This window comes from Python bivittatus, unplaced genomic scaffold (assembly GCF_059951505.1).
Source record: "Python bivittatus isolate LINGU-HERP-01145 unplaced genomic scaffold, Pbiv_v1 ctg000410_np1212, whole genome shotgun sequence".
NCBI lineage: Eukaryota > Metazoa > Chordata > Lepidosauria > Squamata > Pythonidae > Python > Python bivittatus.
The window spans coordinates 3239486-3253030 of NW_028277067.1; the positions used below are offsets into that span (position 1 = coordinate 3239486).

General features: G+C 42.7%; 1 protein-coding gene across 1 annotated transcript in view; it reads left to right on the forward strand.

Moving 5' to 3' along the window:
- The window catches only part of EFCAB13 (EF-hand calcium binding domain 13), a 125061-nt gene that overhangs the window by 87713 nt on the left and 23803 nt on the right, over positions 1 to 13545 (forward strand). The window contains exons 49-53 of the mRNA XM_088143283.1: positions 2098 to 2202; positions 3120 to 3188; positions 6676 to 6780; positions 7454 to 7516; positions 11063 to 11167. Of these exons, the coding sequence (XP_087999409.1) occupies positions 2098 to 2202; positions 3120 to 3188; positions 6676 to 6780; positions 7454 to 7516; positions 11063 to 11167 (447 nt within the window). The remainder of the gene's footprint in view (positions 1 to 2097; positions 2203 to 3119; positions 3189 to 6675; positions 6781 to 7453; positions 7517 to 11062; positions 11168 to 13545) is intronic.

Genomic DNA, 13545 nt, shown 5'->3' on the forward strand with positions numbered 1-13545 from the left:
TGTTGATTGGGAGTAAGAGGTCCTACCCTTGGCCCCTACTATGTGGGGTGCTGCAGGATTTGGTACTCTCTTCTCTCCTCTTTAACATCTACACGAGGCTACTGGGGGAGATCATCGTCATTGGGTGAGGTATCATCAGTATGCTGCTGATACTCAGTTATAGATCTCTGCCCCTGCTGAGCTAAGTGATCTTTGGTACTGGATGGGGTTGCACTGCCCCAGACAGACCCAGTGTGCAACGTGGGGGTCCTCCTAGACTCGCAACTCTTGCTCAAAGAGCAGGTGGCGGTTGTGGCTAGGAGGGCCTTTGCACAGCTTTGTGTTGTGCACCAGTTGCACCCATCCCTGGATCAGGAGGTTCTGCTCACGGTCACTCATGCCCTGGTCACCTCCCAAGTGGGCTACTGTAATGCGCTCTACATGGGACTGCCCTTGAAGAGCATCTGAAAGCTTCAACTGGTGCAAAATGCAGCGGTGTGGGCACTTATGTGTGCCCCTAGAATGGTACATGTTACACCTCTGCTCCGGGAGCTGCATTGGTTGCTGGTTTGCTTCTGCGTTCAATTCAAGGTGTTGGTTTTGACCTTTAAAGCCCACCATAGCATGGGACCAGGTTATTTCATCTGATGCCGTGGCACCCGCCCTTTGGAATATCATTCCCCCCCGAGGTGACATTAGCTCTGACCCTACTGGCTTTTAGGAAATCCCTGAAAACGTGTTTTTTTCAGCAGGCTTGGGAATCCCAGAGAAATTGGGAGCTTGCAAGATGGTCGTACTGTATGTAGGATGCTGGTCTATTCTCCTATGGGTTTTTTTTTTTGTATGTGGGTCTGTTTTTAAGTGTTGTTTTAATTATTTTAACTTTATTGTAAACCGCCAGAGTCATGTTTGTGAGATGGGCAGCTATATGAATTTGATAAATAAATAAATAAAATTCTTTTCTTTGTTACCCCAGCCTTTCATTGAGTGTTCTGTGACCTGCTGTATGGCAGTTCTTATCTTTGATAGCTGCCATTCTAGATGTTCTTAAGAGACCCTTCTCTTTTGCCCCTGATTTGAATGCTGGGGGGAATACTGAGTTCAGATCTGAAGCAGCCTAGAGAGAGAGGGGCTAGTCCTCTCATTTCCTCAGTAACACAATCTTGATCCATCACCCGGCCACGGCTGTTTTGAACAAGATATGTACGATCTACTCATTAAGCTCCTGCGGTCATGTTTATTCTGGCTCTTGCCCCAGAATTTATGTTCTCCTAATAAAGAGTGCTACCTCTAAGCATAGGCAGAACATTTCTCTATCACTCACTCCAACCAACCAACCAGCCTCAGGTACATCTTCAGAGCAAACCAATGCTCCTTTCTCTCAAAAGTTTATCATTGTGCAAAACAACAACAACAATAAACATTGTGGAGGTGGCCTACTGTTCCTACAGAATTTGAAGATAAAAAAATTAACTTTCTTTCCTTGTACTAAATAATGCTTTTAAAACAATGCACTGATTATGCATGTTCATGCACAAAATACATGCACACACAAGCAAATAACTTTTATTTCTGGATTTTCCCATTCCTTTTCCATAAACAATTAGGTTCAAAGTTTTCAGAGAAAGTTTTCACTAATAGACTTTTTCTGTAGTTATCAGGAAATTCTGTGTTTATTTCCCTTTTAAGGAACAGCAACTCTGCTTTCCAAACAGCTGCCCTCTTACTTGGTGTCAGATAGAGTCAGGACTGGAATTGCAGTTGAGCTCGGCTACCTTTAATGGGAGCTGTTCAAATCTAGACTATATGTTACATGAAGTGTTTTGTAGATATTTTGTTTATAACAGAATAAGCGCCCTAGAACAGTGTTTCTCAACCTTAGCAACTTTAAGATTCGTGGACTTCAACTCCCAGAATTCCCCAGCCAGCTGTGGAATTCTGGGAGTTGAAGTCCACAAATCTTAAAGTTGCTAAGATTGAGAAACACTGCCCTAGAAGGAGAAGCATCCTCAGATAAAGGAGTACAGGCCAGAAGTCTCAAAGAACAGAAAATTAACAGGACATTTCCTTTTACCTTACATACTGTCTTTTTCTTTGATCTTTCTTTTTCTTTTCCAGAAGAAAAAGTTGATATTGACAGCTTGGATGCGGTCTTGGAGGAAATGGGAATCCATTTAACCAACAGACAGCTATATGAGGCATTGAAATATGCTCCAATAGATGGTTGGTTTCTTGCTTCATTTAAACAATAGTTGGCTATCTAACCCTTGGTTTTATTTCACAAAATAATTCTTATGGTTTTATGAAAAGAGAAGGCTTTGGAGGGTAGCTAAAGTACTTGTGCTATAACTCACTCAGGCAAACCGCCAAATCCTTTCAGGAAAATGAAACTATTTATGCATATTTGAGAATTTGCACTGTATATAATTCAGCTACCACCTTCAGGGGCCACAGCGGTGTCCTTTGAGAGGGTGAATGGAAATTCACAAAATGAAAGTATCAATCCACAGTCCATTATGGCCAAGGAGAGAAATAATTCACGGGAAGACCATTTCACATGCATTTGCATGACAATTTGTGGAGTGTGCTCAGACTCCAAGTAAGGGTTATGAAAATATTCATACAGACAAGTTTGAATGTTATTTAAGCGTGGGTGGGTGCAGCGGGGGCACTGGTTCAATTCAGGAATTGCAAGTTGGTGGGCTAACTCTGTGCTTGACCTTTTTGGTATACCGCTTATTATTTTATTTTATTTTTTTAACTATTGTCCTACACTCATTCCCAATTATGCACTTGCATTTAGGACCAATTAATCCCATTTCTATTACCATACTGTTGAGTTCAGCCCAAGAGTTTACTGTGTGTTAAAGTAGTACAGATTCTTTTCTATAGGCACTTGTTTCAGCCTTGAAAGTTCTGCCTATCCTCTTCTTAGACACTTAGCAATTTGTACTAAAGCTGAACTAAATTTTATTCTCCCCCACCCCAGCACACACACCTACATTCACCTCCCTTCTCCACTCCACTCCATTCCACTCCACTTCAGCCTTCCCACTTGAAACTGCAGATGACTCAGTTGGGCTTAGAGTTCAATCCAGGACTATTTCATTTCACCCCTGCTTTTGGTTTCTTTCTTGCAGATGATGGGATGGTGGGCAGGGAAGCATTTGAGAGAGGTGTATATGCCATCCTGGGGAACGAGCAAATGGGTAAGCTGAGGCATAAAATTGATCATAACACTACAGATGTATTAAGATGTTTTGTTGAAACATTTCATGCTTGTGTGACCATTTCAATTAATACAAATTATTATAATATATTGCTATGATATGATATATGATATATGATATATGATATATGATATATGATATATGATATGATATGATATATGATAATATGGGTCTAATGTTTCAGGGGCCATGCTGAAGACTGAAAGCAGGAAACAAGTGCTTTATGGACAAACTATATTTTACTTCCTAATTTTCCAGAAAGTTATTATTTCTCTTTTCCTTGTGTACACTCTTTAAAGAAGCCACTTGAAGTTGAAATCAGAACCAAAAGGATGGGAGGGGAGAGGTGGTTTTGTTCCCCCGCTGGTTACTTTCTGTCTCAAATGCTTCTGTACTATAAATGTTCCCCTACTATACCCCTCCCAGTCTGCATTTTGTAGCCCCAAGCACCCCCAACCACAGTGCCCTTGGCAAAATAGCTAACTTTTGGTTTCATTATTGTTTTGCTTTTCAGAGAAGCGTTAGAGGCATCGGTTTCCACCCTTAAGCCCTGTAAAACCTGCCAACAAATGCAAAAGCCCTTTAAGTTGTTGGTGTTGAGCACGTGGAGATACTGTGTTTGTTGACAGCATTTTTAAATCAGCCCACTCCCAGACAACTTTGGGCAATTAACATTGCAACCAAACCTACACAGTTAGAACAAGCCACAATTAATGCAATACAGTTCCTATTAAAGCCCATCATGGTCCCCCCAGTCAGCATGAGCCAAAGGCATAGTTGAATGAAAGTGTTCTAATCTGCTTGTGAAAAGCCAGGAAGATGGAGCTGCATGTACCTCTGTGGGGGAAGAGGTCTATAAAGTGGGGCACCTACTGGCTAGGTCTGCTACCTTGTCCATACCCCATGTATTTCAGGAAGCAAGGGGACTCACAGCAGATCTCTTGCATTCACTGAATTGGGTGGTCAGATTCTATTCTGGCATGCCACTGCCTGAAATAACCTGGTGCTCTACCATCTAGGTTTTAAAGGTAAAGACCATCACTTTTAACTGGGCCCAAGAGCCTACTGGCAACCAGTGTAAAATGGGTGTTACCACACTGGTGCAGCCAATCCACCAGTACTCTAGCTACTTTGCTTTGTACCAGCTGTGGTTTCTGGATCATCTGCAAAAGCAGTCCCATGTAGAACACACTGCAATAGTCCATCTGTGTTACCTGATATGCATCCCAAGCAAGTCCTCAAAAGCCAAAGGGTGTTTTTTAGAGTGTACAATTCTCCAGGCCAAAAAAGATTGCCTCCCCCTATCCTAGTGGGATTAAAAAAACGGTTATGAGTTTGGAGCAGGAAAACAACCAAACACAGGTTCTTCTTATCCTTCCTAATGTCTTTATCATAGTCTCTTCAGTGTCTATCTTGTATGAAATATCAAAGAGAAACTTATTTATCAGCTTTATTGGTTCAGTCTGGATCCTGCCTTTCCACCCCAGAGGACCTGAAGTGACTAACAACAGAAAACAGGGGGAAAAGACAATTGCAGCTAATTGAAATGGCCCAGATAAAGAGGAAGATCTTGACTCCTTTCCCAGAGAAGAAAGAATATGGGCCAATTGCTCCTGTGGAGGTCAATCTAGGCCTGGGCAAATAAGATAAAATTCATTTCAGTGGCTGATTTGATTTAGAAAAGCAGTCCAGCTCTGATTTAGAAAATAAATCTCATCCAATTTGGACAGTCAAACTCACTTGTTAAAATAGGTCAACATGATTTGTATTGGTGAATCAATTAGGAAAAATCATTTCTGTACATACAGAAAAGTGTCCAAATTATCCAAATCAATTTGGAGGCATCCAGTTCAGCTCTTTGAACTTACGTTCTAATTCAATTCAAAAAGCCAAAGATTTGAGTGAATTGCTTCATTCATGCCCTTGTCACCTCACAGCTCTACTCTTGCAATGCTGTACATGGGGCTACCCTTTAAGACCTCTTGGAAGCCTCAACTAGTCCAGAATGCAGAGGTGTGATTCAAAATATGTCAGCTCTCCCAAGTAAACCAGACAGGAAACATAACCAGATGAGCTACTTCCACTTTATTGATAGGCTACATTAACAGAATCTTGCAAGTCTGAACGTACAGATCTCCCACCATCCCTATTTACCACCTGATCAGTTAGGGTGTGTCCTTTCTAAGTTTCTTTCTCTGTCCATTACTCAGTTAGGGGCTCTTCCCCCTTTTATCAGATCATTCCCTAGGCAGCATCTCTTCCTCCCCGCCCCCAAACCTGTCCATTTCAGATTTCAAACTCATACACACAGAGTTGCTAGGCAAGAATAGCAATTTACTCAAGGCTGAGTAGTTAACCAGCAGAGAAGGAAAGGAATGTAAATCAAAACAGTCTCTGGGAAAGAAATCTTGCCTAGGTAGTTTCACTTTCAACAGGAACCTGCAAAAAAAAAAAGTCTAAATCCAAAGTTCAGAGAGCCAAGTCAGGTTTGTCAGCCAGTCCGAAGGTCAGGGTTTCAGGGTTCATGAGCAGAATTCACAGGAATGACACACCAGAGCAGGAGATCAGACAGTTATTTCCAACGGAGAAACACAGGTCAGGGCTGCCTTTTAAATCAGCCTGCAGCCAGCTGTCTTTAATTAAGAGAGTTACTCCCTTGCTTGGCAAGGAGCCTCGTTGAGCATCCTTGCTCTGCTCCCTACTATACTCGCCGAGTCCAAGGACCTGGAGGCCATACGTTATCATCTGACTGCTCCAGCTGTTCCCATGATGCCTGTGCTTGATCAGCCACAAGTGATTCCTGGCTTGGTGTCTCCTGAGACTGACATTCCACTGGTTCAGCTGGAGCAGCTTCTTCAGGATCAGAGTCAGAGTCCTGGGCCATGACATTACCTATAAAGCCCTACATGGCATAGTTATTTGAGGGATTGCCAATCTCCCATGGTTTCTGCCCAGCCAGTACAAACTGAGAGAACTGGCATGCTCTGTGTCCCATCAATTAAACAGTGCCATCTGTCGGGACCCAGCAAGCATGCTTTCTCTGTCGTGGTACTTGCTCTCTGTAATGAGTAGTGTGGCTCCTATCCTCTTGGTATCCAAAAGGCCTTGAAGACCTGGCTGTTCCCCCAGGCCTTGGGGTAAGGTGAATGGAGCTCCTTGGAGTGGCTAGAATCCCTCTTGTCTGTTTCTGTTGGGTTGTGTTTTTATTTTGTTTGCTATATTATGAGCTGCCCAGAGTTGGTTTGGAGCTGGGAGGCACCTAAATTGAATTAACTAGTTAAGTAAGTAAGTAAGTAAGTAAGTAAGTAAATAAATAAATAAATAAATGGAAAATGCATTGAAATGGCACAAGAATCAATAACAAAATTTATGGAAATATATTTGATTAAACTGATTGACATTATTTGGAATTCAATACATGCCTACTAAATATTTCTCTTCTAACGCACAGATCCCTCCATTCAAGATGAAAGAGTAGATGTCAACACGTTGTGCTCCATCCTAGCTGATACGGGCCTTCACCTATCAGAGGAGGAGATTGAGGAGGTTCTTAAAAGGACAACCCTTAATAGTGAGTACTAGACATATGGAGAAGCAATGTCCCATCCCCTTTCTAGGCTTCCAGAGAATCATATCTTTTCCCCCATCTAGAAAAGCAGCTTGCAAAGAATTATCCTGAACTTTGAAAAAATCCACAAAAAATGGAAATGTTAATCAACTATTATCTGACTACTTTTATGTCTCTCAGGTACAATCTACCCAGGACTATTCTGAGTTTAAAAAATACATGGGGGAAAAAATGAATGGGTTTTATTTTACATATAATTTGAACCTCAGTGCTGCTTTCCCATACCAGCTATCCAGAACTTTCCTGGGTTATTTCTGTTAATCAGACTATCAAGAAGCTTCACCAATCAGCAACCTGCTCCAGGGTGTCAACACACATAAAAAACAGGTGGAATCTCTATCAGAACATTGTGGCTGCCATCTTGTCTTTTTTTAACCGAACCCTGCAGACACCTGTCCCTGCTCAACTATCTATACTTTTTCTAGATTGAAAGGTGGTGTCTCTAATATTTTTATGCTGCTGACTTATTGATAGAGAGCAATGAAAGTTTCCAGAGGAGAGGAAAGCAACTATCAACAAAATGAGATTAATGTTGAAATAATCTATCAATTATTAAGATAAAAGCATCTTCATGGGAGCATCTTTATTGTCAAGTCTATTTTTTTAAACCTTACAGAAGATATGACTGTGGATTTGAAGGACTTCCTGTGCGCTGTTGATGACCTCCTCAGTATTCAGGGTGAGTTTTAAGCCTTTCTGGAAATAATGGGAAGGCAACAGATAAATGGGACCCTCCAGTGGATGTTAGTTGGGCCTCCCTCCCTAGTGTGAGAGATGGGGAGGGGAGTCCAAAGATGTTTGGTTGAGTGTGTGGGTGAGCATGTGGGTGAGTGAGGATACTCGTCCCTGAGTGAGAGTCGGGGTGGTGGGGAGATGGATTGGGTGCCCCTACTGGCCAGTGAAAGAAGCTGGTGAAGGGGGCACAATGGGTGAAGGGGGTGAGGGGTAGGACTTCCACAGCTCTAAGAGTGGGAGCTGAAGTGCCAGGGAGCCCACCACCATCCCCTGATTGATTATGTGTTAGTGGATGGTAGGATGGAGGGTCCCCTAACTATGGGGACCAGAGGTCCGGGATCAGGAGGAACTGGAGGCCCTGGGGGATTTAGGGTGGGTTATACCATTCAGGTGGTGACAGGGAGATGATGTTATGACAGGAGTCAGAGGGCAGGCTGCTTTCAGGGAATACACCCCTGGTATTTGTTACTGGTGGCATGTTCTGGTCCTCTAGACTCAGACCCAGGCCCCAGACAGCAGACCCACGGAGGCCCTGGCTTTCGGCTGCTGCTTCTTAATGCCAGGTCAGTCAACAACAAGGCCCCCCTTATATGTGATTTGATCACTGAGGAGTGGGCCAACCTGGCATGCATCACCAAGACCTGGCTGGGCCCTGAAGGGGGGGTGCCCATTTCGGAATTGTGCCCAGCCAGGTTCACGGTCTGGCACCAGCTGAGACCCCAGGGCAGGGAAGGAGGAGTAACAGTTGTCATCTGGGAATCTCTGTTGGCCTTCAGGGGCACTATCCACAAGTGGCCAGTTGTGAGACCCTGTTCCTGAAGTTTGGTTCGTGAGAACAGTTGGGACTGTTATTACTGTACCAGCCTCCCTACTGCATAGCAACTTCCCTGCCTGAGCTGCTGGAGGCTATTGCGGGGCTGGTGGTGGAGTTCCCCAGACTTATGGTCTTGGAGGACTTCAACCTGCTGTCCCTAGGGCATGCTTCAGAAGCAACTCGGGAGTTCATGGCCACAACGGCGGCCATGGGCAAGTCCCAGATTATTCATGACCTGACTCAGGACAATGGCCTCACACCTGACTTGCTTTTCTTGTCAGAGCAGTGGCAATATGATCTGAAGGAGGAATTATATCTGTTCCCCTTGTCATGGTCAGATCACACCCTAGTGGCCTGGAGATTCTCCTGTGCTACCCTCCTCTGCAGGGAAGTGGGACGTATTCAACTGGTTGGCCCACAGTAACCGATTGGGTTCCAAAGGGAGCTGAGGGTAATACCTGAGGTCTGTTGCAGTCCAGTGGAGGCCTTGGCTGCTACCTGGAATAGGAAGGCAGCCAAGGCCTTGGACAAGATCATGCCCACGTGACCTCTCTTGACTCATTGAGCCTGACACTCCCCATGATTCACAGAGGAGCTGAGGATCTTGAAAAGGGTTAAGAGACGTCTAGAGCACCTCGGGAGGAAAACAAGGATGGAAAACATGGTATCCTTTTGGGTCAACTTGAGGAGTTGGGAGTGGGTGGCACAGTTTTTTGCTGGTTCTCTTCCTTCCTCCAAGGTTGATCCCAATTGGTGTTGATTGGGAGCAAGAGGTCCCACCCCTCCATTGTGGGGTGCCACAGGTTTTGGTAATGTCTCCACTCCTTTTTAAGATCTACATGAAACCACTGGGTGAGATCATCTGTCACCATGGGATAAGGTATCATCAATATGCAGATGTTACCTAGTTATACATCTCCATCCCGGGTGACTTGACTGGTGCCGTGACCACCCTTTTGCGGTGCCTGGAGGCTGTGGGGGTCTGGGTGGGGTACAACAGGCTTCAGCTGAACCCTGGTAAGATGGAGTGGCTATGGACTAGAGGCCCCTCTCTATCCAGGAATTTACCATCTTTGGTTTTAGATGGGGTTGCAGTGCCCCAGACAGACCCGGTGCATAAACTGGGGGTCCTCCTGGACTCACAACTCCTACTCAAGTAGCAGGTGGCAGTTGTGGCCAGGAGGGCCTCTGCCCACCTTCATGTGGTGTGCCAGTTACGCCCCTTCCTGGATCGGGAGGCTCTCCAGCAGTCACTCACACCCTGGTCATCTCTCGGTTAGACTACTGCAATGTGCTATACATGGAGCTCCCCTTAAAGAGTATCTGGAAGCTACAGCTGGTTCAAAATGCAGCCGTGCAGACAATCTTGGGTGCCCCGAGGATGGCACATATAACACTTTTGCTGCGGGAGCTGCATGGGGTACCAGTTTGCTTCTGGGTCCAATTCAAGGTGTCAGTTATCTCCTTTAAAGTCCTACATGGCATGGGTCCAGGTTACCTGAGGGACCATCTCGCCCCCGTCACATCAATCCATCCCACCCAGTCAGGCAGAGAGGGCATGTTGTGAACCCCATCAGAGAGAGAATGTCAGTTGGTGGGACCTAAGAGGAGAGCCTTCTCTGCTGTTACCCCTGCCCTTTGGAATATTCTCCCCCCAGAGGTGCGGTGGGCCCCTACTCTCTCAGTTTTCCGTAAAGGACAAGACCTGGCTCTGTCAGCTTGCATGGGGCAACAAGATTTGTAATCATGGGGGTGGCTGGTGCCCTGATGACATTCCCCGAGCTATTCACCAATTTTATCATTCCTTGGAATTTATTTATTACTTATTTAAGATTGTTTTATATTGTATTTTAATTGATTTCACCTCTTCTGTAAACCACCCAGAGTCGCTTTTTAACAAGATGGGTGGTGACAAATTAGATAGATAGATAGATAGATAGATAGATAGATAGATAGATAGATAGATAGATAGATAGATAGATAGATAGATAGATGGTAGACTGAAGTTTGCAGTTTTTGTAAGTCAGCGGGTGCTCTGGGGCTAAAGCCTGTTTGATTAGGACACAGAAGAACCAACTATAGAAAAGGAAGTGAAAAGCCTACTTCATGAGACTGTAGGTATCTTAAGATAACCAAAAGTGAGTCAGGGGGAAAAAAGCCAGAAAGTCTTAGTGCATGTACATGCTATGGGGCAAATTTACTGAGCTGCTGACTTAGCAGATGCAAGATTTACTCTAGATATGGGACAAAGAAAAAGGAAAAGATTCCCTTGAATGAATCTTCATGAACACATCCATGTAGGGTTTGGGGCAACAATACTGAAGTGGTTGCCATTGTCTTTTCCTGGTAATGATTTATATCCCCATTTAGCCTATGTCCTTGATTTTTCTTGTGGAATCTCATCCAAATCCTAATGAGGTCTGACCACCTTTGTTTTTGTGATTTACCAGGTTTGGCTAGAAGCAGCTAGGCAGAGAGAGGCCTTGGTCAAAACTTCAGCTTAATATAACCTTACTGGCCAGGCTTCTGCATTGTTGCTGTATCAGTTCCCCATCTGCAAGGTGGGGATAATAATTATTGCTATGAAGTAAAATGAGGCAGCTAATGGGATTATTACTGAAATGATAGGATTATTTCTGGAAAAATCAATATTAATTACTATTTTTTTAATTAAAGAAAAAGAACTGGGTTTTAGCGAGTTGGATGCTATCTTGGGAAATATAGGAACCTGCTTAACCCCAGAAGAACAGCAGGATATGCTGAAGATGGCAAACCTTAATAGTAAGAGAATTCCCTGGTTATAAACTCCTCATTAGACAATATAATGGCATTTTTTAAACTCGTCTTCCAAAAATGTTATATTTGTATGTTGCATAGAAAGTCCAAATGTTTAATCATCCCTGGTTTGGATGATTTTTGTTTTTTGCCCTATTTGTTTACCATTCTGGTGGGATTGAAAGACTAAATCATTCTCAGACTCCATCAGTTGTCCAATATGGTGCTTGCGTTATACTTTGTACAGAGGCAGAATATTGTGATTAAATAAGTTCCAGTCAGTATCACTCTCATTTTCAAAACACCTTCAGGAAGCTTTATGGGACAACCACTCAGCTTCCAGAAATTAATTAATATTAATCATATCAATGTATGTCTTTAAGAATGTACTAGATCACTATTATTAGGTCATGGTACTTTACATTAAAACTTAGACAATTTCAGTACATTAAACAAAATGGCAGACTCCTCAAATGAAAATCATTTTTAAAATAATTTTATTAAAAGCTAGGCTGAAAATTGTTCTTAAGGCTCTGTTGAAGGTAGGCTGCTGATGCCTACCTAGATTACTGATTAGTCAATTGACCATATCAAAGCATGGGCATCAGCCACAATAAACTACAATAAAACGAAATAAAGTGAAATACAATAAAATGAGATAAAATAGACTACAGTGAGATAAAATAGATAAAATATAGTAAGGTAAGATAAAGTAAGGATAAAAAGTAGGATAAAATACTATAAGATAAAATAGAATGCATAGATATACAATTCAAAAACAATATATGTTTAGATGAATTCATCACCTTTGCATGCAACCCCAATGTGATCTATAAAACATGTTCTCTGTTGGACAGCCCTGACTATAAACTTAGCAGTTCTAGTGACTACATATTTGTTTGTGCCCTGAAGGAAATAAGATAATCTTTTGTTAGAGTCCCAATATATGGTTCTGTCAAGTAGTGTCTGTAAGTACTGAGCTCTTACTGAGGCATATAATTGACAGTTGAACAGGACACAGCACTTGGTAGCACTCAGAAACACAGCTTTCCAGACAATCAGACAACAAAAGGCATTCTCTCAGGAATAATTCAGGCCTAAGTTACTTTACAACTTTAAAAATGGTAACTTCAAGCTTCAACCAGTCAGGTAAGACTGATTACCTCAGATAAGCTCACAAGAAAATCCAAGAACAAATAATATTTACTGAGGAAAGTAGAAGTCATAACCAAAGAATTTCAGCAATTGCAGTCAGCAAAGAACTAGTCCTATTTACAGACATGGTCAAATTTTCTTTCACTTAATTTTTCTTGCCACCCTATTTAATAGACTACTTATTCCTCTGAGTAGGCTAGCTTGTTGCTCTCTATCCTTTTGTTTTTGCAATGGTCAGATTTGTTCTTGGGGTTTTTTTTTACTTGGAATGGGAGAATGACCTGTAACAATAAACAACAGTTTTATATTTCATCTGGAAACCTCTGGGCAGCTAGGGCAACTCCTTATGAACAGGCATCATATGGTACCTTCTAGAAACTCAGCCATCACATTTTGAAGCAAGAGATGTTTTTGAACATTATACAAAGGCAGTCTTAAATAAAGGAGGTTACCTGCTGATGTAACACTATTTTGAATGTGGAGCTATTTATTGTATTAGTTGCACCATGTGAAACGTGCTCCAGGTCAAAGCTTCAACCTGGACACAAAGGCGACGCCAGAATTCAAAAGCACTTCCAAACTAAGAATCTCTCATTTCTGGGGGGATGGAACCCATCCAGAAGAGGAAAATCCATCCAATCCTCTATATCATGTCTGTTCATAATGAGCACCTTCATCTTCCTTGGATCCAATTTTCAACATGTAGCCTGTTACCACTCTAAGACAGGCATGTAGCAAGATATTGCTATTACCTGAAAATAATAACAGGAAGATACAGATTTGGCTATTATCAACATATTGATAATACCCAAACTCAAACTTCCTGATGACCTCACCCAACAGTTTCATCTCAATCTTAGAAACTGCTGGTGACAGAACAGAGCCCTGAGAAACTCCATACAACAGTTCACCAAGCACACAATATGAGTTCTTAAGACTTTGGAACTAAACCACTACAATGCAAGTGCCTTCTATCCCCAAACCCTCAGGTGATCTAGAAGACTCCCTTGGTCAATAGTATTAGAACCCACCAAGAGATCCAAATGACCAAACATCATCATATTCCTTCTGTCAAACCCTTGGCAAAGGTAATCTCTGGGTATGACCAAGGCTGTCTTACCCCATAATCCACTCTTAAGCCAGTCTGAAATGGATGTGGATAATCAATTTCCTCCAAGATCATTTGAAACTGATTAGCCATCATCTTCTCTATCCCATCTGTCTCTCTC